The sequence below is a fragment of the Ornithorhynchus anatinus genome, chromosome 4 (genome assembly GCF_004115215.2).
Source record: "Ornithorhynchus anatinus isolate Pmale09 chromosome 4, mOrnAna1.pri.v4, whole genome shotgun sequence".
NCBI lineage: Eukaryota > Metazoa > Chordata > Mammalia > Monotremata > Ornithorhynchidae > Ornithorhynchus > Ornithorhynchus anatinus.
This window is the reverse complement of record NC_041731.1, coordinates 86,498,551-86,524,770: the sequence shown is the minus strand read 5'-3', so window position 1 is coordinate 86,524,770 and position 26,220 is coordinate 86,498,551. Positions and strand designations below refer to the sequence as shown.

Genomic DNA, 26,220 nt, shown 5'->3' with positions numbered 1-26,220 from the left:
ACATTCACATAACCTGAAACTCCAACATTTGAACAAAACAACCAGTGAGTAAAACCTGCAATATTTGAAGAGTGGTTCATCTGCAACTTTAAAATTCTCATCAATAAAATGAAAGTTAACAGATTCAGGCCCTCTACCTTAGTTCTGCAAAACTACCCACCTTCATCAAACTTCAAAAACTGATCACAACCTGTTGTGGAATGTTAAATTCCTAGGTCTTTGAAAAGTATATCAGCGGTGTCAGAGAGAAGGCATTCTTCATATTGGATATGCTAATACACATCCAGATGATGGGGAAAATGAATGGGCCATCCCATTCTCTGATGGGATCTTCACATATCTTTATTCTATATAAACTGGATCTTCATTAATAAAACTCAAATTAAAGTCCCTTAGATCAAATACAATATTTTTGACAGAAGCCTGAAGAATTGGCTTTTTTCTTTTCAGAAACAGCACATCAGAAATGGTATATCTTGACCCCACTTCCCAGGACTTTACTCCTCTTCCTCGTGGAAGCTAGAAATCAAAAAAGTCTTCCTTATCAACTACTGATTTGAAGGGATAAAATCATATTTCTGAAAATTTATCAAATAATAATAATAATGATATTTGTTAAGCACTTACTATGTGCCAGGCACTATATTAAGTGCTGGGGTGGATACAAGGCAATCAAGTCCTTATCCCATGTGGGCTCACATTCTCAATCCTCATTTTACAGATAAGGTAACTGAGGCACAGAGAAGTGAAATGACTTTCCCAAGGTCACACAGCAAACCAGAGGTGAAGCCAGGATTAGAACCCATGGCCTGCTGATTCTCAGACTTATGCTTGGTCCCCTATGCCATACAGCTTCTCAGAGTCAAGAGACACCAGTAAAAGTTAATCTACAATTGGTTAATGACATAAATACAAAATCATTTTAGACTCCCAAATTCTGATATGCTCTGTTTTTTATTCAAGGTGTCATAGCTAACTCCCTAATTAGTTTGACTTGCCCCCAAAAGCCAAAAGAATGAAAATTACAGAACTGGAATGTGTAAGCTACTGTATGGTGGATGATACTACGGAATTACAAGCATCTGGAAAAAGTGCAGTTGCTTATCAATCTTAGCATAAATTCAACATATATCCATATAGAAAGTATCAATATAAATGAATTATTCTTTAAATTCACAGGAAGGAGAGAAACATTTTCACGACAGAATGCCCACTGATCAATGTCACCTTGAAGAATCTTTCCTGAGGGAACATTCAAACTCTGAAAAACGTTGAGTTTAGTTGAAGATACCACAGACATCATAACAAATAGGATAACTGTCATAGTAATAATAAACTAAAATTTAGATTTCCCATATCTTATGATCTAGTACTCACCTCATCAATTTGAGGTTCTTGAGCCTGAGCAGCATTGGGGACTGGGGAATCACAATCAGGACTGTAATGCTCACAATAGTCATAAGCTGCTTTGGGGTCAGCTGTAATTAGCAGTTGCTGGATATCACCCTGGAGAGAAAAAATTGCAGAGGAATTCATTAAAAATGCTTGTCATATTTTCAGTGCCCTGACTTGACCTATGAACCAGGCCAATATTGACTTGGGTTATGAGAAAAGCCCTGTGTAAGTTTAGGGAGTTTGCTGTGGTACAAAATTAAGTCATGATTCACTTATTCTTTCAATGAATCCTCTTAGTTCATGTCTCTGAATTGGTGAGGATCCTGCCCAGACTGCCTAGTACTTCCCAGTTAACTCTTAATAATGTTGGTATTTGTTGGTATTTGTTAAGCGCTTACTATGTGCCGAGCACTGTTCTAAGTGCTGGGGTAGACATAGGGGAATCAGGTTGTCCCACGTGGGGCTCACAGTCTTAATCCCCATTTTACAGATGAGGGAACTGAGGCACAGAGAAGTTAAGTGACTTGCCCACAGTCACACAGCCGACAAGTGGCAGAGCTGGGATTCGAACTCATGAGCCCTGACTCCAAAACCCGTGCTCTTTCCACTGAGCCACGCTGCTTCTCGTTCTCTTACAACTTTGTCAGCTCTGTGGCTAGTCTGGAGCTTAAAATTCTTCTTCAGAATAGGTCTCTGGTCTGGTTCAGTCTGGTAGTTTGTCAGAAGAGCAGCTCAGAAGTGAGCTAATACTTCAGAGTTCTTTTGGAACTAAGGATCGCCCAGGGTTTAGTTCTGGATCACTGAGGCTGGACAAGAATCAGGCAAAACTCCAGAGGTGAGGACCCACGGTAATGCCATTCCCCACGTCTTTACCATCTGCCCTATAACAAACAACAACTGCTTCTCCCTTAGTAAAGTGACATTTGCGGCATCCCAGTCAAGTGGCTATGCAGGCACCACAAGAAGGTTACATCCACACTAACAATTCTTGTAGCATACTTCCTTTTCACTTTCCTGAGGTCCCAGATTAAGATAAAATTTTTAAAAAAGGCATCTCTGAAGTCATCTGCCCCTGAGAGAAGAATTTCTGAACTTCCCAAAGAGGCACTGTTTAGTCCCTGGTCCAGAGCCAGAGACAAACAGATGTCTAAAGTCCTGGGCAGTATGGGGTCAGGTACTAGCTATGCCTCTTCCCTTTCACTTTGGTTCATCTCACAGATGACTCATACCTGTTAGATGGTAACATCAATTAATCTAAGACACACATACATAATCTAATTCACCTATTTGCTCCTGTATGAATGAAAAGGCCTATTTGGGATCCACAGTTATGGCCACACTGTATGCCCAAAATGGTTGTATTATGTTTAATGTTTACAATGCCTGGCATCCTTTTCTCTTTTGCCTCCTCATTGCTCATTCTAAACAAAGTTTTTGCTCAAGAACAGCAGTCAGCACTTTTCTTCTTAGCAATAAACCAAACTGGTGTCTCGTTAAGGAAGCAGTGTTGGACAGTGGAAAGAGCAAGGGGCTTAGGATGCCAATTCCCCAACTTTCCTATTGTATGACCTTGGGCAAGTCATTTAATTTTTCTTTTGCCTCAGTTTTCTCTTCTGTAATATAGAAATTAAATACCACTCCATTAAACTGAACTCTGTATAAGACTGAGAATGTACCCAATCTGATTATCTTGATTCTACCCAGAACTGAGCATATATTAAGTCCTTAGCCAATAACATAATTATTATCACTATTATTATAATCTTCCAAGTACTGGTATAGTACTTTACATACAATTAGCACTTAATACCAATGACTAAATACCAATGATTATTAATAAATGGGAGCAGCATGACTTTATGGAAAGGGCATGGACCTGGGAGTTGGAGGACCTCAGTATCCCAACTCTGCACATGCCTCCTGTGTGAACTTGGGCAAATTACTTAACTTCTACGGATCTTAGTTACCTCATCTGTAAAATGGGAACTCAATACCTATTCTTCCTCCTATTTAGATTGTGAGCCTTGTATGAGACAGGGACTGTGTCTGACCTGATCATCCTATATCTTCTCTACTACTTAGAACACTGCTTGACCCATATAATAAGCACTTAAAAATACCACAATTATCATTATTAGTATTGTTAATATTAATGATAACACTAATTATGGTATTTGGACCATTCTGCACCTCAGCTGAAAACTTGGAGTAGATAAATATTATCATTAATATTATTAATAATGGTAATAATGGTAATCAATTTCCAGTTTTCAGCTAAGATGCAGCACTGTCCAAGGTTTTGTTTTGCTGTGTCCTTACCATGTTTCCTCTGCCTTTCTTTTAGTGGTTACCCAATTTCAGTTCCTGACTCTGAGCTTATTGTGGGCAGGGTTTGTCTCTTTTTATTGCTGTACTGTGCTTAGTACAATGCTCTGTACCCAGTAAGTGCTCACTAAGTACAACTGAATATACAGCAGCTTCTGTGGATCCTATTATTGCTTAGTCTTTTCACATATTCCACCCAGAGTAACAAAAATGCTAGACAAGTGACTACACTCAAGATCATCATTCATGAGCATATCCTGCAATCAGATATGGGCAAGTGATAATGATTGAGCTGCTCAAGGACTAAGAAAATGGGTTCTTGTAGCCTATACAAATATTTTTCGTTTCCTAGGTCATTTATCAATTTAGCTTGAATATTTGAACCACCTTAGATAGGATTCTGCCATCCGTTACATTATAAAATTTTATTTTGGGAGCTCAATATTTAGTCATAAAATTTATTCTTAATCTGAAATGTGCAAGTTTAATCAAGATCTAGAACTGCAATTTTTTTTCCCCAGAGGAAATCTAGACCCTTTTTAACCCTGATATAAATAGTTGGAAGGAAGACAAAGGCATAAGCGGGCTAAGTGAAGATGATCAAATTATTGAATAACAGGAGTGCATATGACTAGCAGCTCGTATAAGGCAATTAGATGCTGAAATCATAATAAAATAAATGTAAAACAGCCCAGACCTTCACAGTCAAAAGCAAAGTGCCAAATTTTTTTTCAGATATTAATAGCTGTGGAAACATAACCTGCCATAAAAATTGCTGAGACTTAATCCCTGTTATGGAAAGTTGAATTTCAGCACCAAAATCATCATGCCATGGATTTTTTCACCCAACCCCACTTGCCATTTGTAACCCCTTACCACAGCAAAAGCAGATGTTCTGCTGGAATACTCTGGGCTACAGTACCAGGAGAAAAACTGTGGGTTGAGCCTATCCTGTTGGCTCTTTTTTCCCCACTTCTGTCTGAATGCTAAGCATTTCCAATTATACCACAAGGATCATGACTCAGAGATTGCAGTTTCAGTTACTGGAGACAATGGCAGCAGCAGCAGAAGAATCAACAAGGCCTCTTCCTTTATCCTCCATGTCTACTACTGCTTCTGTGTCACTACCATGATAATAATATTAATAATGGTATTTGCTAAGTGCTTACTATGTGCTGAGTATTGCGGTAAGCGACTATGGTAGATACAATGCAACTAGGTCACCCAACTCATGTCTCACATGGGGAGCGAGAACAAGTATTTAATCTTCATTTTACAGATGAGGAAACTGAGGCATTGAAAATTTCAATGACTTGCCCAAAATCATGCAGCAAACAACTGGTGAAGCTGTGATTAGAATATAGATGTCTTGACTCCATGCTCTTTCCACTAGGCCACACTACTTCTCATTGTGACTGTTCGGTTCCCTATTGGAGCCCTGAAATCTGTGACCACATTACTGACTGTGGGTTATTTCCTCTCTCATAGGCTTGGAGGAGGTGGTCTAGTCCTGAAGAGCAGTACTGAAAGCAGTATTTAATGTGTCTACTTGATGTATTACAATACACTCAGCTGTTGGGGAATAGAGACTAATGAATCCATCAACGGTGTTTACTGAATGCTTACTGTGTATAGAGCACTGCACTGCACTTACCACTTAGAAGAGTACAATACAACAGGTAGGCAGGTTCCCCACCCAAAAAGAGATTATTGTCTTCTTGCCCACGAGAAGCAAGTCATGAGGGTTACAAACCTAAAAACATTTTTGTATGATCCAGAGTCCCAGAACATCAGGATGCTACCTACCGATTAAGTATAGGGTAGATAATCCAATTTTGCTCTATGATACTGTAGTTGAACTTAACAAAGCACTTGCTCAAAGGTTTGGAAGGTTTAGACCTACTTACAGGTTCAAGAGAAGCATAAAAATTAATATAGACCACTAACCATTTCATATAACTCTAAACTTACTCTTAGTTATAAATGGAAATCATCTCTATATAACAGGAATAAATCAATACATCACCTCCAGAGGGTGATCTATCAATTTTTTCTCATTAGTAAGAATGATATATTTTCTGCAACTATCCAGTGGATATGTGATGATTAGCTCATAAAAATTGGGATTGCTTTCTTGTGCTTAATCAAGTCCCACTTCTGCATGGAAAAAAGAATGTAGGGTCATTTGAAATGCAGCATCAACAAAATCTCCAAATTTGGCTCAACTTTGAAAATTTATCTTATAAATTCCTCTCTCAAATGTTTCTAAAGGATAACAGGAAAATTCAAAATTGTTTTCTGAAATGTTGGTTAATTCCACAGCTTCTCCCTAAAAGTGAATTTTTACCACTAGACACATCACCATTGTTTCCCCCATTTTCTGTTAAGACAAACACACTTTCCTCAAGTTTTATCTTTTAATGTATCTGTCAGTCTTAACATACTTCAGAAAAAAAACTAAATGATAGTTGTCCTTTAGGTCTGAAAAAAGGCTTGAAGGAGAAATTCTAATTAAGTGAACAAAGTTGAGAAGGCTAATGCTTGATCATCAGCTCTTTTCATGTTGTGCTGATGAATTTGTTATCGGAAGTGTTAGAACTGTTTTGAATTCTGCCACTTTGTATGAAGAAGTTTCTGCTATGAAGTCTCTGCTCTAAATAATCACTTCATTCTTAATTCTTGTACTAACAAGCCAGTTTGAGCTGCCTCATTTCTTGCCCAAATCCCAACTACCCTGTTATGCTATGTTTTTGGAGATTCTGCCTCAATATATGTTTATAATGATCTTCTGGCCTAACTCACAGTAAGCTGTTTGAGCATCCTAATTCTGTCTATTCTCTACCCATGGACCATCCAGTGAATATGGGATTCTACTTTGCTTTGATTCTGTTTGCTACTTCACATTCAAAATGGCCTATAATTAATGTTGATAAAACAGCCTATGAAATGAGATGTAAAGTCTGTTGAATCCAAGTTTCAAAACAACAAACAAGATTGGATATTTGGGTGATAAGTAAACTTTCACTATGGTCTGAGGTTTGATGGCATATTGATTCTATACTATTTCTGTCACTCTTCCAATTCTGACATTCCAACCTAGAATCTTTAGAGAACATGCTCACTAGTTCTTGTATTTCAGTGATGACATTCTACTCTGTGTCACCAACTGAGGTATGTAGAGGCCCCAAGGGTTTAAAAACTGTTATATAATCTTCATTAGTAATAATAATAATAATGGTATTTGTTAAGCACTGTGTGCCCAGCACTTTTCTAAGCACTGGGATAGATACAAGGTAATCAAGTTGGACACAGTCCCTGTCCCACATGGGGCACACAGTCTCAATCCTCATTTTACAGATGAGGTAACTGAGGCATAGAGAAGTTAAGTGACTTGCCCAAGGCCACACAGCAGACAAGTGGCGGAGCTGGGATTAGAACCCATGACCTCTGACTCCCAAGCCCATGTTCTTGCCACTAGGACATGCTGCTTCATTAAAAATAATAATTATGGTATTTGTTAAGCACTTACTATTTACCAAGCACTGCTCTAAGCACTGGGGTTGATATAAGGTACTCGGGTTGTCCTACGTGGGACTCACAATCGTAATCCTTAATTTACAGATGAGGAAACTGAGGCTCAGAAAAGTGAAGTGACTTACCCAAGGTCACACAGCAGACAAGTGGTGGAATTGGGATTAAAACCCATGACCTTCTGACTCCCAGTTGCTCTATCCACTACACTATACTGCTTCCCTGTTAATTCTGTTGGTTGTAGGCACTTTACTGATGCAAGGTGTCAGAATCCTATGAATGTGGTCTTTGTATGTATGTGTGATAGGGGAATAGGTTAACTACTTATTATGTGCCAGACACTGTTCTAAGTGCTGAGATAGATTCAAGTTGATAAATGGGGACAAAAATACCTACCTTTTTCTTCAACATAGGGATATTGTAAGGCTAAAAGGTGGTCTGTTTATTACTATATTGTATTCCCCCAAGAGCTTGGTACAGTGTTTAGCACACAGTAAGTGCTTAATGAATATGATTGAATGAACAAATGAATAATGCTTTGGACAAATCAATGCTATTCAGATTCAAGATCTTAAAAGTTGTGATATTTGTTAATCTCTTTCTATGTGCCAAACTAATCGCTGAGATAGCTGATCACATTGAATGCAGTTACTGTTCCACACAGGGCTATTAGTCTAAAAGGGAGGAAGATGAGCTATTTAATACCCATTTTACAGATGAGGAAACAGACACAGAAGAGTGAAATGATTTGCCAAGGTAATACAGCAAGGAAGTGGCAGAATTAGAATTAGAATCCTGCTGTTCTGACACCCAGGCCTGTGCTCTTCCCACTATTCATTCATTCATTCATTCATTCATTCATTCATTCATTCTTTCATTCAATTGTATTTATTGTGTGCTTACTGTGTGCAGAGCCCTGTATTAAGCACTTGGAAAGTACACTAGGCCATTGATTCTCTGTTATCATTATATTAGTTTCATCATTGGAGTTATGATGATTTAGTATCTCCAAATTTCTGAAAAAATTATTTTCAATGACACTTTTATTCTGGGGGTTATGTTTCCCAGAAGATCAGATTCATATCAATTTCCAGATGCTTTATTACAACCAACATTAAGATGGATATTACAAACATATCCTTATGCTTTGGAATGTACAGTTGCTCCAGACTGTTTTAGACATTTGTAAAATGACTGTGAAGAACATCGAGAGAATGCCACTGATTCTTTTTGGATAAATAGAAAAGATAAAATGATTAATTTGAGACAATTACACAATTTAGTTATCTCATGTTTTAGGGAAGTGCTAAAATGACTATTCTGTATTGGAAATTTTGCTAATCTAAGCTAAAGTAAAATGCATTGGCTAAAAAAAAAAAAAAGCCCTCAACAACAGCAATTTCCCCTACAGCCAATGTGAAATTTACAGAATTGAAATTAACACCTTGAATTACAGTGAGAAATACCCAACCCTAATAAAACTACTCTTGCAGGTCCTCCCTGACAAATGACAGTAACAAAATCTGCATGGACTTTTTGAATGCTAGCAACACAAAGAATTATGACATTTTTCCCTCTAGCTTTCCACTGTCATTTTCTACATTAATAGGTTGGTTGCACTGTCAGTCTCTGAACACAAAGGAGCTTGACCTATTTTTGACAGGTAATACAGAAACAGTCTTAGTCAGATATAGTTGCAACCAATCATCTGGAAACTGGTGTTCAGGTTTAATTTTATTCCTCTTGGAAAACTCTCACAATTCAATAGGATAACAGTATTATTGAAAATCATTTAATTATTTATGCCTGGCTAAAAATTGGCTAGTCAAGCCAATGCCACCTATAAACCATACTTAACACCAAGTAATGAGAAATTATCATAAATAATGAGGAGCTAGAGTGTCAACTACTAGCAGATAAGCAATGTTCATGATATTTTACATTTCCTGAATGGGAACAAAACCACAGATAATTTGCCCTGAACAATTAGGAGAAAAGAGACATGCTCTTTCCACTTGGCCACAAGAAGCAACATGACTTAATGGAAAGAGCATGGGCCTGAGTTCAAATCCCAGCTTGCTGTGTGATCTTGGGCAAGTCACTTAATTTCTATGTTCCTCAGTTACCTCATCTACAAAATAGAGATTAAGACTATGTTTCCCATTGGGGACTTGGACTGTGTCCAACCTGATTGTCTTGTGTCTATCTCAGTGCTTAGAACAGTGTCCGGCACATGTCAAGTGCTTAATAAATGCCGCTAAAAAAAAAGCAGTGGAAGACCCATAAATCTGACACATGAAATTATAAGCAGGGCAATTTTCTTGGCAAAAAGTCTTCAGGAAAATTATAACAGCAAGTGGTGGAAAGTGAAAAGGATTCCAGGCATTGAAAGTAACAGATGACAAAGTGTTACAAGGGTAATCACTGCATGCATAGAATGTGGGAGGTATGGTCTTATCAGCAACACTCACACACACTGATAAAAATGTAATGGTCAGAAGCTCTGTTTTTTAATCTAAAAAACAGCTATGTTCATGCGTGTGCACGCTCATGAGCACACATACCACACCCACCACCCCCACACACACACCCGCTCCCCCCACCAAAATGTTTAACAGGTCTAATTCCTTTTCTGAACTGAGTTTAAAATGAAATCATTTTCATTTGAAGTTTCCAGAGTCTATAATATATTGGTGCTTAGCCACTACTAAACACCTGTATTCACTGCCCTAAAAGATCAACTAACTTCAGCCAGAGATCAGCTTGACTGTAAATTCCTTGAGAGCAATGTATGGCTCTGCTCTGAAAGACATTAAAGCATGCTTCTTCATGCTTCTTCTTTATGAAGGGCTGAAATAGGGCAAAACTAAGAAGGGAGAACAGAACTAATGTTTTAAAATTCTCCAGAAGCATTTTTCCAAAGAAGGCTGTGTAGGGGGAGTCTGTTGGAAGACAACAGCAATTAACAGATAGCCCTGGCATGTGGCAATCAGGAGAGAGTTTGCTTCACTTAAGAAGTGACTTTGGGAAGAGCAGGACATTAGAAAGCACATGCTAAAAATAATAAGATGCCATAATAATAATAATAAAATATGTGCAGACCACTGTTCTAAGCGCTGGGGTAGATACAGGGTACTCAGGCTGTCCCACGTGAGGCTCACAGTCTTACTCCCCATTTTACAGGTGAGATAACTGAGGCACAGAGAAGTTAAGTGGCTTGCCCACAGTCACATAGTTGACAAGTGGCAGAGCCAGGATTTGAACCCATGACCTCTGACTCCCAAGCCCTTGCTCTTTCCACTGAGCCACATTGCTTCTCTGCTTCATAGCAAGCTCATGGCATGGAAAGGACAATCTACACATGCACACAAGTTGTGAGATGGAGTATTAAAATTCTCTTTAGACAGAACATATTGTATATTTAATGAGAAATCATTTAAATAAATCCATGGCTAGAAACAGAGTTCCAAGAGAAATTAGTGAAATTCATGATCAAGCAATCATTGGTATTTATTGAGTGCTGACAAAGTGCATAGACTTTACAAAGTACTCAGCAAAGTATATGAGAGTATAGTCTAGAATGGAGACAGACATTAAGAAAAGTTACAGTTATGCACATAAGTGTGGTGGGGTTGAGGATGGGGTGAATATCAAGTACCTAAAGGATACAGATCCAAATGCATAGGTGACAAAGAAGAAAGAGGAAGTAGGAAAAACGAGAGCTTAGTAGGAGAAATCCTGAAGGAATAGATGTGATTTTCATAAGGCTTTGAAGATGGGGGGAGTGATGGACTATCATGTATGAAAGGGAACAGAGTTCCAGGACAGAGGGAGGATGTGGGCAAGGGTGTGGTGGTGAAATAGATGAGATCAAGGTACATTAGTAGGTTGGTATTGAGGAGTGAAGTGTGCAGCTCAGATTGTAATAATAGGTCAGTGAGGTGAGATAGGAGTGGACAAGCCAATTGAGTGCTTTAAAGCTGATGATAAGGAGTTTTTCTATGATGTGGAGGTGGATGGGCAACCCCTGGAAGTGTGGAGAGATGTGAATTGAACATATTGTTACAAAAGGTATCCTGGCAACAGAGTGAAGTAGGACTAGAATGGGAAGAAACACGTTGTAGGACAGTCAATGAGGAGGCTGATGCAGTAGTCAAGCCGGGATATGATAAGTGCTTGGATCCATGTAATACCAGTTTGGATAGAGAAGAAAGGCTGTATTCTGTGCTATTTTACTCTCAGATTATCAGCCTAAAATTTAACATGGAATGTGAAGCCATAGTAAACTACTGTTCTTTCACAGTATGTTTGTTTCCACTAGCAACAAAGTTGGGACTGGTTTTATGAGTTCATCTAAACTACATCCTTTAGCGTATCAGAATGATGTCTTCTCTTAAATGGGTAAAGATTTCCAATTGAGTCAACTACAATTTGCTAATTTACAACAGAGAGAGACTATGAAAATAAATATGAACAGGATAATGTATCCAACTTGACCACTTTGTATATTCAGTAGATAACCATTTTGCACACTACTCAAGGTTACAGAAGTTGAGAAAAACTTTAAATAATTATTTTGAAAATATGAGACAAATGTATATGGCATTCTTAAATTAAGAAGATATCCTGCTTTAGTATTGTCTAATAAATGGTAAAATTCCTCCCAGTGTGCACATATGAGAAATTATCTAATTCCTGAATTTAGTGAATATGGAGTTCAATTTAGCATTCCCTTTATCAACAGTATTTCTAGGTGTTAACGTATATATATATATATTTATATGTACACATATTTATATAAAGTTTAATTATAATTGTCTCTCCTCTATTCCATATCAATCAATCAGTGGCATTTACTGAACACACTGTGTGCAGAGCACTGTACGAAGCATTTGGAAGAATACCTCACAACAAAGTTAGACATGTTCCCTCCCCACAATAAGCTTACAGTCTAGAGGGGGAGACAGACATTAATATAACATAATTTATAATAATTAATGTAAACATATGCACATAAGTGCTCTGGGGTTGAGGGTGGGGTGAATATCAAATTCTCAAAAGTCACACAGATCTAAGTGCATAGAAAACTCAGAAGGGAGAGGGAGCTGGGGAAAAGAGATCTTAACTGGGGAAGGCCTCTTGGAGATGTGTCCTCAATAATGCTTTGTAGGTGGGGAGAGTGTTGGTCTGACATATATGAAGGGGAAGGGAGTTCCATCTGAGGGGAGGATGTGGGAAAGGGATTGGGTGGGCAAGATTTACGGGATCAACCCATTGACACTCTACAGGGGCTATGGGGCAGTCATTCTTCAGCCTCTTGAGTTAGACTTCTGGACTAGCTCATCCCAGATTTCTGAAGGATCTTGAGAGTTTCTAGTATGGAATGAAAATACCCAACAAGATGGCTTCCTGGATTTGTAGGTCTTTGAAGCTTGTCTCCTCCAAGTCCACAGACCAGTGGCCCCTCTTTAATATCCCATGTTCAGAATGAAAAGATAACACATATTCATTTCTGCCTTCATTTTGAAGTCCCCAGGAAAATAGCTAAAGCTTGTGTTGGTAAAGTCTTGTTTTAATGCAGTAGTAATCCAATTCTTAGTGGCAAGGGAGAATAATCTTCTAATCCTTTTTCCACCCAGGCTATTTTTACTTTTCAGCTTATTGGTAGAACAGTGGAATGTTTACAGGACCCATCTGGGAGGATCATCAGACATCAAATGTAGAGATAGTAAACATTGCAGGTATGAGCTATAGTAATTATTAAAAGAAAATAACCTGATAAAACTACCACCTAATCTCCACAAATCTGAATCTAGCAAGTCTTCTTCATAAAACAAAACTTATTAGAACAAATATTTTTAAATAAAGTTGCTAAAGTTATTGTTTGGTCTACAAAATATTCCTTTGCTCACACTGAAGTGTGAATTCCAATGACTAAATATGAATAAATAGAAAAAAGCAATTAAAATGATCAAGGGAATGGAGTAGCTCCTGTGCTAGATCAAAGTCCAAAAGGGAAAATGAATAAATCTTAAAAATAATCAAGGGTGAGGATAAGGCACACATGGAATAGTTATTCTCCCAAATTGCATAACACCAAGATGAGAGATTTTCCACTGAAGCCTGAATGAGGTTGGCGGAAGACAAATAAAAGCAAAACTTCTTCATACAATAGATGATAAAATGCATGGAATTCATTATTACTGGAAGCTCTGCATGCAGGAAATGCCAGTAAGCTTCAGGAGAGTGTGAAATATCCATGGAGAATACGTCTACAAGCATTATTAAAGAGAAAAGTCAGGGATGTTGGAAAGGTTTCAATATCTTTGGACAATAACAACTGTGGTATTTGTTAAGGATATCCTATGTGCTAAGCAGTGTTCTAAATGGTGGGGTAAATTCCAGATAATCAATAAGTTTGGACACTCCAATCAATAAGGCTGGAGCCTCAGCTACATGAGGCTCAAGGTTTACGTTGGAAGGAGATTAATTATCATTTCTTCACTTTATATATGAGGAAATAGAGGCACAGGAAGTTAAGTGCCTTGCCCAAAGTCCCACAGCAGGCAAGTTATGAAGCAGGGAGTAAAACCCATAATAATAATAATAATAATGTTGGTATTTGTTAAGTGCTTTCTATGTGTTGAGCACTGTTCTAAGCACTGAGGTAGATATAGGATAATCAGGTTGTCCCATGTGAGACTCGCAGTCTTAATCCCCATTTTTCAGATGAGGTAACTGAGGCACCGAGAAGTTAAGTGACTCACCCAAAGTCACACAGCTGACAGGTGGCAGAGCCGGGATTAGAACCCATGACGTCTGACTTCTAAGCCCAGTCTCTTTTCACTGTGCCATGATGCTGCCCCCCCATAACAATAGATAGGGGATACATAAGAAGAAAAAAAATGAGCATGTCAAAATGATGGGAGAACAGGAAGAATCATCATTACTGAGCTCCCTTAACATCATCATTGCAATGACCACTACCTGATCCAGTGTGACATTTCTTATGTTCTTATGAGATGGACTCTCTAAGTCTATAAAAATGATGAAAACATGGATCATTTGGTCTTCTGATGTTAAGCTTTATTAGCTTTTGTTCAATTAAGCTGTATACTATTCCATGAGCAGTTTGAAAAATGAAGACTCACGAATCTAGGAACAGTTTAGTAATCTATGTAAAATATGACTCAACTATTAGGACATGTTTTGATGCAGAATTATGAGAATTTTTTTAAAAAGAGGGTATCAGAAAACTAGGGAAATGTATGCAATAATCATTCAGTTACATTCATTGAGTGTTTACTGTATGCATAATACTATACTAGATGCTTGGGAAGTATAATATAACAATACAACAGTTGGTAGACATATTCCCTGGCCACAACCTAGAGAAATATCATATAATTAATAAAAAACCAAGTATCTGCCTCTAATATTTATTGACTGGATTTAACTGCTTCAAGATATGAAATGGGCTTCTTTTTCTGGGATTTAATAATATAGTGATAATAATTAAGCATGTACTTGGTGCCAAACAGTGTGCTAAGCATTGGGGTACATACCATGAAATTAGATCAGAGAGGCTCACAATTTAATGGGTAGGGAAAACAGATATTTTAACTCCATTTTCTGATGAAAAGCAGAAAAATAAGAGACTTGCACAAGGTCACATAGCAGACAAGTGGTAGGGCCAGGACTAAAACCCAGGTCTCCTGATTTTCAGCTCTCTGTTTTTTTCCAGTAAGTCATGTTGGTTCTGGACCATGGTAAATAATGCCTATTTAGCATTTTTCAGGTTTGGGGCTGAGTATAAAACTTAAGTGTCTGGCTAATAATAATAATGTTAATATTTGTTAAGTGGTTACTATGTGCAGAGCACTGTTCTAAGCGCTGGGGTAGATACAGGTAATTAGGTTGTCTACGTCCCACAGTCTTCATCCCCATTTTACAGATGAGGTAACTGAGGCACAGAGAAGTTAAGTGACTTGCCCATAGTCAGCTGACAAGTGGCAGAGCTGGGATTTGAATCCATGACATCTGACTCCCAAGCCCATGCTCTTTCCATTGAGCCACACTGCTTCTATAACTCAACTTTAAATAATGAAAGTCTAGACTGCTTGAATATCATCCCTGCAAAATTCAAGTCCTTTAGCTGGGAAAGTAAATCCAAAGAGAGATCACATTCCAACAACCTTAAAGACATTAGTCCATAATCCAAACCCATTGGACAATCTAACTTGAGAAGAGTCATTTAGCTGACCATTTGCCAGTTGGTAGCACTGTTAAAGCCATAATTTTTTAAAAACTGAAATAGTTTCCATAGATAGACAGTCTCCTTGGTATTAACTGTTTATGAAAACTTTAAGTTTTGCTTGATAAAGGACTTTAGGTCTTAGAAAAGAGGTTTTGTTTTGTTTTCACATCCTGAAATATTTTTAATCCTTGTATTTTATGCAGTGTTTCATTTAGCCAAAATGAACTACCAGAAATATGAGAAATTTTTACCTCTTTATTTCTCTATCACAAGACTTTTGTGTGTTTACATACTTACTTCTACTGCTCCCTAAGATATTTTCAAAGGTTTAAGGACAGTCATCAAAGTGTGGAGAATTTAATTCTAGACTGGAATGTGCATCTGGGAATTTGGTTTTGAACCATAACCCATAGGAAATTGGGCAGGAGACGTCTATATGAGTTTCACAGCTGCCACGATTTTTCATGATATAAAATAATTGAACTCAGCAGTGAGAAGATCTGGATTTGTAAAATTGAAGTAACCCACAGCCTTCCTAAAGGACATCTTTGTTTTTAATGCTCATGACCTTACACTGGTGAATATATTAAATATATTTAAACTCCTGCAGGGGAGAAAAGAGTGTGAAGGCAGACAAAGTATTCCCTTAATCTCATTTTGATCGAGTCTAAAAATATGGAGAAGCAAATACTGAACTGTATTTTCTCCAGTGCCCGAGATACTCCCTTATTCATTATCATTCTATGCTGCAATACTAAGTAGGTGTGTGATGGTCTAATCCAGTAACACAAAGGATACCTTACTGAGCTTTAAAAGCTAAGTTTACTTAGGAGAAGAGAACCCACTGAGTTTCACAGACCACTAGACACTGTTTTGAAAATCTAACTGTTTCTTTCCTATTTTCAGTATTTCAAGAGCCCACTTCCTGATAAAGAATAATATTCTTCCAGATCACCCTTTACGTGGGAAATGATGGATTGGTGTTATCTACACTAGTCCCATTATGTTTCATAAAGACAAATCTTTTTAGTGCTCATAGAGAGCCTTTCCTCTTTCTGCAGCATCTGCTTAAAATTTGGATATTACAGAGCAAGCACACTTCAATTATTTTTAATCATTGCAATTGTTAGGCCATAAACCATATGCCTTGTACCTTCCCTATCCACATCCTGAATTCTAATTCTTTACTATATCTTATAACTACTAGCCCCCACCGTCCTCCACTCGTCATATCACTACCCTCAACCTTTCACTCTGGTGCTTTCCCTTCATCCTTCAAATAGACTCAACCTCTTCCCTTTATCCTACTGCACTCTCACTAACCTTCACAGCTCCTTGCTCCCAATATTGTCTAAACTCCTTGAAATAAATTCATATGTATCTATTTCCTCTTCAGCACCAACTCTCTTCTTGAAACCCTGAAATGCAGATTTTGTTCACTTTACTGAGATCATCCAAAATTACTTAGATTGCCAAGGGTGTGTGGCTAGAGTGCTCAGTGGTAAGAGCACGGGCTTGGGAGTCAGAGGTCAGAGGTCATGGGTTCGAATCCCAGATCTGCCACTTGTCAGCTGTGTGACTGTGGGTGAGTCACTTAACTTCTCTGTGCCTCAGTTACCTCATCTGGAAAATGGGGATTAAGACTCTGGGACAACCTGATTACCCTGTATCTACCCCCAGCACTTAGAACAGTGCTCTTCACATTGTAAGCACTTAACAAATACCAACATTATTATAATTATAATTGACATTAAAGCATCACCACTTCTGGAAAATCAAATCAAGTTTTTGAGTTCTATAGATGATGGGATGCCCACTATCATATCTAAACAAAAGTCATAGACATTTAAGTCTTAGGTAGGGTTTTGGGCATCATCACTAAAATAAGAGCAGAGCTATTCAGCAGCATTCTGGATAGAGAAGGAGCATGGCTTAGTGACTAGAGCATAGACTTGGACGTCAGAAGGATCTGGGTTCTAATTGTGGTTCTGCCACATGTCTGCTGCATGCCCTTGTACTTTTCTATGCCTCAGTTACCTCATCTGGAAAATTGGAATTAAGACTGTGAGCCCTCTATGGAATAGGGACTATGACCAAACCAATTTCCTTGTCACAACCTCAGCGTTTAGTGCAGTGCCTGGCACATTCATTCATTCATTCATTCATTAGTATTTATTGAGTGCTTACTATGTGCAGAGCTCTGTATTAAGCACTTGGAATGTACAAATCGATCGTAAGCACCTAACAAAAGGTTATGATTATTATGTCTTACGTCACATTAATATCACATCTCCCATAAGAGGCCTTCCCTGATTAAATGCTCTTTCACCTGGCTCCCTCTCCCTTCTGTGTGACTTATGCATTTGGACTTGTGACTTCTGGGTATTTGATATTCAAACTGCCCTCAAACTCAGGGCACTTATGAACATATTTTTACATTATATATTAGAAATTATTTATTCATTTATATGAATATATGCCTTCCCCCTCTAGACTGTAAGCCCAGATGGATAGGGAATGTGTCTGCTAACTCTGTTGTATTCTACTCTCCCAAGTGCTTAGTATAGTGCTTTGCACATAGTAAGGACTCAATAAATACCAATGATTGAAATACAATTGATTGATATCTGAGAAGCCTTTTGTTTAGGTAACAATAATAATAATTATTATGGTAGTTGTTAAGCACTTACTATATGCCAAGCACTGTTTTAAGCAATGGGGTAGATACAAGATAATCAGGTTGTCCCACATGGGGCTCACAGTCTTAATCTCCATTTTACAGATCCGATAACTGAGGCACAGAGAAGAAGTGACTTGCTGTACTACTTACCCCACACAGGAAGGGAAAAACAAAATATGTTCCTAAAAATTATCTGCTACATTCAAACCAAGCAGAGCTCACCCATAGACCTTGACTGGAAGCTATATACTTGTGTTACACTATCAAAATATCATGACTTACTGGATCATGGGCCTATCAGTCAGAGGCCATAGGTTCTAATCCTGGCTCCACCACTTGCTTGTTCTGTGATCTTGGGCGAGTCACTTCGCTTCTCTGTGCCTCAGTTACCTCATCTTGAAAATGGAGATTAGAACTGTGACATCAATGTGGGACATGGATTATGCCCAACCTGATTAGTTTGAATCTACCCAGCACTCAGTACAGTGACTGGAGCACATTAAGGGCATGACAATACCAAAACAAAACAAAACAACCAGGATGCTACATTAAAGCAGCATGGCTCAGTGGAAAGAACACAGGCTGGGGAGTCAGAGATCATGGGTTCAAATCCCTGTTCCGCTGCCTTTCAGCTGTGTGATTTTGGGCAAGTCACTTAACTTCTCTGTGCCTCAGTTACCTTATCTGTAAAATGGGGATTGACTGTGAGTCCCATGTAGGACAACCTAATCACCTTGTATTGCCCCCAGCACTTAAAACAGTGCTTTGCACACAGTAAGTGCTTAATAAATGCCAACATTATTATTATTATTACACTATGAGGGAAAGAATTGAAATTTTAGGACATGAACTGGCCAGATATGAAGTTTACTCCGTACTATTAACTAAAACTAGACCAACAGAGACAGGTGTTATATAGATCTCTTATTGGAGGGTCACGTACGACCTACACCTAAAATATATCCTCATAATGACAACAGCAATAATTAAGAAGAACACTATTAAAACATTTCACATTGACTTGCCAAAAAATTACCAAAATCATACAAGCTGATTAGTGAGAGGTTTTACTGCTCAAGATGGCAGTAATTCCCAAACACTGGATCACAAAGTATTTGCAAAACTAAACAATAGTGACATACTTTTAACTCAATGTGCCAAACTCAAGCTCATCATCACCAATATTGTCTCCTTCCTACATTTTTCACGCAATGGCCTCTCACAGTATCACAAAAGGAACTAAAAAATGAATGTTATGGAACATAGTACCCAAACATAGTCTTTGATGCTGGATGTTCCATTGTCTGATCATTCAGCTACCTCCAAATGTATCAAACCCCAAAGACAGGGTTCCATGGCATATTGGAGCATTTTGTCCTATGACAAAGTTCAAAATGATCCAAATAAATGAGCAAAGTATTTAGTGAGTGCTTACTATGTACAGAGCATTGTACTAAGTTCTTCTAAGAGTACAATCCAAAAGTATGAGCAGATGACGTGTTTTCTGCCCATAACAAGTTTGCATTCTAGAGAAGGAGACAGACATTCATATGAATAAATAATTTATTATATAAAATTAAAAGCTATGTACATAAGGGCTGTGGGGTTAAGGGTAGGGTAAATATTAAATGTTTAAAAGCCACAAATCAAACTGCATAGATGATGCAGAAAAGACAGCGAGAGGGGATGAGCATGAGTGAGAGCGAGAGCAAGAGGGCTTAACCAGAGAAGGCTTCTTGGAGAATATGTGACCTTAATAATGCTTTGAAGGTACAGAGAGTGGTAGTCTGGTTTATATGGAAGGGAAGGGAGTTCCAGACTAGGGGGAAGACATGGGAAAAGGGTCGGCAGTGAGACAGATAAGACTGAGGCACATTGAATAAGCTGGTTCTTGAGAAGCAGAGTGTGAAGGTTGGGCTGTAGCAGGAAATTAATGAGTTGAGGTAGGAAGGGGCAAGATGACTGAGTTCTTCAAAGGAAATTCTGTTCCTGTTTTTTTATGGAGGTGGATGGGCAGCTATTGGAGGTTCTTGAGGAGTCCATAGTCATGGACTGAATGTTTCTGTTGATAAATGATCCGGTCAGTAGAGTGAAATATGCATTGGAGTGGGAAGAGACAGGAAGTCAGGAAGTCAGCAAAACAGCAAATGTAGTAGTCCAGGAAGGAGAGGAGAAGTGCTTGGATTAGTATGGTAATAATAACTGTGGTATTTGTTAAGCACTTACTGTGTATTAAACGCTGGAATGGGTACAAGCAAATGTGGTTGAAGAGAGTCTCTGTCCCACATGGGGCTCACAGTCTTAATCCCCATTTTACAGATGAGATAACTGAGGCACAGAGAAGTTAAGTGACTTGCATAGGGTCACAGAGCAGACAAGGGACAGATATGGGATTAGAACCCAGGTACTTCTGACTCCCAGACCCATAATCTATCTACCATGCTATTTCAATTTGGATGGGGATGAAAGGGCAGATTTTAATTATGTCATGAAGGTAGAACCGACAGGATTTGATGACTGATTGAAACACACTCATTCTGTTCCACTTGGATTACTTCATCAGCTTCCTTGATGACCTCCCAGCCTCCTGTTTCTCCCCATTCTGGTCCATACTTTACTCTGCTGCATGGACAATTTTTCTACAAAAACGTTCAGGACAGTCACCTCCCTCCTCAAAAAACTCCAGTGGTTGCCCATCCATCTCTGTGCCAAACAAAAACTCCTCACAGGTGGTTTTAAAGTGCTCAATTAACTTGCCCCCTCCTACTACACCTTGCTTCTCTCCTTCTACAACCCACCCCGCACACTTCACTCCTCTGTGAGCCCGTCATTGGGCAGGGATTGTCTCTATCTGTTGCCGAATTGTACATTCCAAGCACTTAGTACAGTGCTCTGCACATAATAAGCGCTCAATAAATACTATTGAATGAAGAAATGAATGAACCTTCTCAAAGGGCCTCGAACTTGCCTGTCTTGCTGCCAAACCCTAACCCACATCCTGTTTCTGGCTTGGAATGCCCTCCCTCCTCAAATTCAACAGGCAATTACTCTCCCCCTTTTCAAAGCTTTATTGAAGACACATCTCCAAGAGGCCTTCCCAGACTAAGCCCCACTTTTCCTCATTTCTCCCTCCCTTCTGCATTGCCCTGATTTTGCTCTTCCCCGCTCCCAGCCCCACAGCACTTATGTACATATCCATAATTTTATTTATTTGTATTGATGTCTGTCTTACCCACTCTAGATTCTAAGCTCACTGTGGACAGGAAATGTCAGTCTTTATTACAGCATTGTATCTTTCCAAGTGCTTAGTACAGTGCTCTGCACACAGTAAGCACTCAATAAATATTATTGAATGAATGATTATGTGGGTGGAAGGAGAGAGATAAGTTGAGGACAAAACCACGGTTATGGGTTTGTGAGGTATTAGTGGTGTTGTCTATAGCGATGGGAAAGTCAGAAGGAAGGCAGGGTTTGGGTGGGAACATAAAGCGTTCAGTTATGGACATAGTTAATTTGAGGTGTTGGCATAATATCCAAGTAGAGAAGTCTTGAAAGCAGAAGGAAATGTGTAATTTCAGGGAAGGAAATAAGTCAGGACTGGAGATGTAGATTTGGGCAATTTATATCAGCTCCCTATTGATTTTCTTCATGGTTTTAATTATGAAATCTTCCAGTCTTGTGAATAGAGAAGCAAGACTTTCCTCCAAAAATAATCCCATGCCAGGAGCAGGGAGGGTAGAGTCTATCAAGAGACATAAATGGTTTCTTCTGTAGGACACGGGGGCATGCACAAACCAAAGCAGCTCTGTCCCAGCTCCTTGAGAGGGACAATATCCACACAACAGAGATTGCAACCTATAACTGGCAGATTCATTCAATAGTATTTATTGAGTGCCTACTATGTGCAGAGCACTGTTAATCGTAGGGGGCACAGTGCCACGTTAGATCATAGTTCAACCATTCTTCTATGCTCTGACAAATTCATAAGCAAACCAAGCAACTCATGAAACACACCTCCACTGCATACTCTAAAACAGTCATTGTTAGGTTTCTGGAGAAGACCCCTGTTCTGGCAATTCTGCAGCCACATTACAGAAGTCCCATTGGAACTTCTGTAACCAGAATGACCATTTCCAGCATAAACAGCAATTGAGAGTTTCTCCTAAATTCCTTTTACAAGGCATCCCATCAAGTAATTGGGCATGACTAGTCATAACCACAAATACTGGCCCGATCAAAATGCTCCTTGAGATCAAGGATCATGTCTCTCAACTCTAATTATCAAGTGCTTTTGGAAGTCCATTGTTTGGTACTCTCTAGGTTTTCAATCAATGCATTTGAAATATTGAAATGAATGATATAAAAAGGCCACATACACCTAAACAATTAATGAATCAACAATGACTTGCAGTACCTCATAACCCTGACAAAAGGGAAACAAATAGAACTCAAGTTAAAGGGCATCCTAGGCAAATGCTGGGACACAAAATACTTGAACTCAGAAACTAAATAAACAGTGACCAAACTAAGGACTTCTATATACCTTGCAAATGATAATAATAATTACGTTATTTGTTAAGAGCTTACTTATGTGTCAAGCACTGTTTAATCATGTTAATACATACAAGTTAATCAGTTTAGATGTAGTCCCTGCCCTAAAGATAGGTCACAGTCTAAGTAGAAGGAAGGACAGTTATTAGATCCCCATTTTACAGATAAGGAAACTGAGACCAAGAAACGTTAAGTGACTTGCTTGAGTTCCTATAGCAGACAAGTGTCAGAGCCAGGAGTAGAACTCACATCTTCTGACTCCCAGGTCAATACTCTTTCCACTAAGCCATGTCGATAAATACATCCTAATTTACTATCACAGCACCTCTGTCACCCCGGAAGCTGTAGAACAGGTTAATGACATTCAAACAGTAATTGCAAAGGCTCCAATATTCTTTGGCAGCCAGTTAGGTAGAGTGAGTCAACAATGTGACATCATGCTGCGGGACAAACTATATAATAGTTCTATTCCATAGAATAGTAGAATGCTCATTTGCTATAAAATGATAAGATCTGGAGCCACCCAATACCACTACATTCTACTTCTTCAATAACTTCATCAATGTCACTTATGGGTCCTACTTAACATCTGAAATTAAAAACAATGATTTTTTGTAATGTAATCCAACTAGTAACATCACATTTGTTCTCACCTTAATACAGTTTCTGAGTGGGGCATGGCAGGAGACCCAAACAGCTGCTGAATGGTAAACTGCAATGGGGTAACCATAAACAAGGGGACAAAGGAAATACTTTAAAAATGCAGGAAACTGAAACCTGGGCAAGGTGCCATGACAGCTGAAATCTTGGAGACAACTGTGGTGAACAGTAAGCATGATGAACCATTGTCTAAACAGGGGGAATGATTTCTTAGGAGACACTGAGGGGACCATAAGCCATGAGACAAAGAGACAAAAACAATAATAATAATAATGTTGGTATTTGTTAAGTGCTTACTATGTGCAGAGCACTGTTCTAAGCGCTTGGGTAGATACAGGGTAATCAGGTTGTCCCACGTGAGGCTCACAGTCTTAATTCCCACTTTACAGATGAGGTAAGTGAGGCACAGACAAGTTAAGTGACTTGCCCACAGTCACACAGATGACAAGTGGCAGAGCTGGGATACGAATCCCTGACCTCTGACTTGTAAGCCCATGCTCTTTCCACTGAGCCAAGCTGCACAATACTACACACACACACACACACACACAGTGAAAGTTTCACCCTAAAAATACCATATTCAGATATCCATAAGCCCCCTTAGATAAGCATATATTAACCCATAGGCAGAAAGTTCTTCTTTGATCATCTGTTAGGTACAATTTTTCCTGAACCTGCACAAAATTCCCCAAATCAGATTCTAAATTCATTGTTGCTGATGATTCACTTTTTTTCAAATTCACACATACTCATTATTTCAGATCAGCTCTTGGGAAAAGATATAGTAACCTATTATCAAGTGTAATGGCATTCAAGACAAATTTTAATCTGCAATTTCACTCAGAACACTCAAGAAGCATAGCCTTAAATAAAAATATCCATTTTATAGCAGTACTAAATAAACACATTTTTTATAAAATATCTGGTTAGGAGAAAAATCAAGAGCTAGGCCAAGATACTGTTCTACAATAAAAAGCAGGGCTGTGACAAAACTACCTTGGAAGCTAAAGCCAAAGAACATTTTTTGAGTCTGAATTGACTATAGAAGTAACTCAACCCTCCTCTTTGTTTGCCCTTTGAAAGCACTGGCCAAACTGCTTCAAATAACTCCAAGCATGAAACATACATTTTCTAACATTTTAAAAGTTTTGCTTTGATTTTAGTGAACACTATAGAGGGCAAATATATTGCCATTTGTGCAATTTACATGTAAAGAAATTTTCATGTGAACAAAAATATGCACTTTTAAAACATAAATGTTGCATTTTATTTCCACTGAGCTAAGAATTTACAGAAAAACTGTTTTTGTGCTGATATGCTACATTCAAATATTCTTATTCCTCATACTTATGCAGTACTTTTTAACTAGAAAGAACTTATATATTTTAATAACTGCCTAAAATCAGTGCCTTTGGTTTATTTTTAAAATCTGTATTTAATTCCAAGTTTCAGACTTTATATAGAACCTCAAGTTTCATCATGCTAAAACACTTTCCAAAGAGAATGCTTAGTCAGCAGGGAAATTGACAAAATAGGATAAAACATTTGTTCAGGTCTCCAACATCTGTATGTGAAGAAGAGGAAAAAAGATAAGGCAAAATGAGAAGGTGAAGAGAAGAAAAAAGGAAAGATAAAAAGTATACTGCTTCTACAATCCTAGGTGCCAACCTTTCATTTTGCTTGTGGGGGGTAAAAAGGATGACAAGAATTTTAGATGGGAATAGGAAATAGGAGGAGACAGATTTCAAAGTCATAACAGACAGAAAGGCAGTAATTCATATTTATTGAGCATTTACTGTGTACAGGGCCCTGTACTAAGCCACCATTTCACCATTTTCAGTCCTGACTGGAAACTCCCAGGTTTTGTCAGTCACCCGGTATTGGAGGCACTTGAAGCTTTTCCAAAAAGCCACTGATGTCAAGTGCTTCCATCACCTACATGGAGTTGTCATCCACCACAATCCTGGGATGAAGGTATTTGGGAAAGCTAACCTTTAAAATTACCTATCTCTATGGATTTCCCTGCATCCCAACTTATTCAACACAGCATTGCCAGAAAGAGCTCAGAGTTTGTCACTTTGGTGACATTAAAAGTTACATACAATCCCTTTTATGGCTGTATTTACCTTCAATACTGGAAATTTGGTCATTCTGCTACACTCCTTTTTTCACCCTTGAAACCCTCGATAGTCCTTTAATTTAAAATGTTCCTCACTTTTTAATCCACAATTATTTTTTAAGAACTCTAAGCACTATAATGGAATATTAAAAGCAGAGGAAGACTAATGACAATGTTATCTCATTCTTTAACATAAAAATTTCAATCTGCTTTTGAAGAGGTAGAGAATACTCTTGGCCATCTGTTACCATCTGAAAACTACAGAAAGATTGTCTTTAATTAGGGGTGATTGGTGTCTGCCCTCAAGAGGTTCCCCAAGCTGAAAGCTGTTTGGTAGCAGAACTCATTTTCCAGGAGAGGCTTGTTGGGGTAGAGCTTTTTTTCTTCAATAAAATCATAACTATAGAAGCAACAGAGAGGAGAGGCTTCTTTTCAACTCCCTTTCATCGTGGAATCCTTAACTACTGTATAAAGTTGAAAAGATCAGTTGGCTCTAAATACAGTCCATCTGTTCAAATTTTAAGTCAATATGACATTCAAGGACAAGGCTTTGTAATAATAAATATAATTATATGTAAATTAAATAGCATGGTAGCATCTAATCTTTATGGGAAACATGCTAGTTCTAATTTTTCCTCCTTAAAACATGTGATTTCAAGAGAAGATAAAATGAAATTACTATATTATTACACATTCCTCCTG

The 26,220-nt window shown here is 38.3% G+C and overlaps 1 protein-coding gene across 1 annotated transcript in view; it reads right to left on the bottom strand.

The window, feature by feature from the left end:
• The window catches only part of COL11A1 (collagen type XI alpha 1 chain), a 278,405-nt gene that overhangs the window by 201,169 nt on the left and 51,016 nt on the right, over window positions 1-26,220 (bottom strand). The window contains exon 5 of the mRNA XM_029063929.2: window positions 1,378-1,506. Coding sequence (XP_028919762.1) covers window positions 1,378-1,506 — 129 coding nt within the window. The remainder of the gene's footprint in view (window positions 1-1,377; window positions 1,507-26,220) is intronic.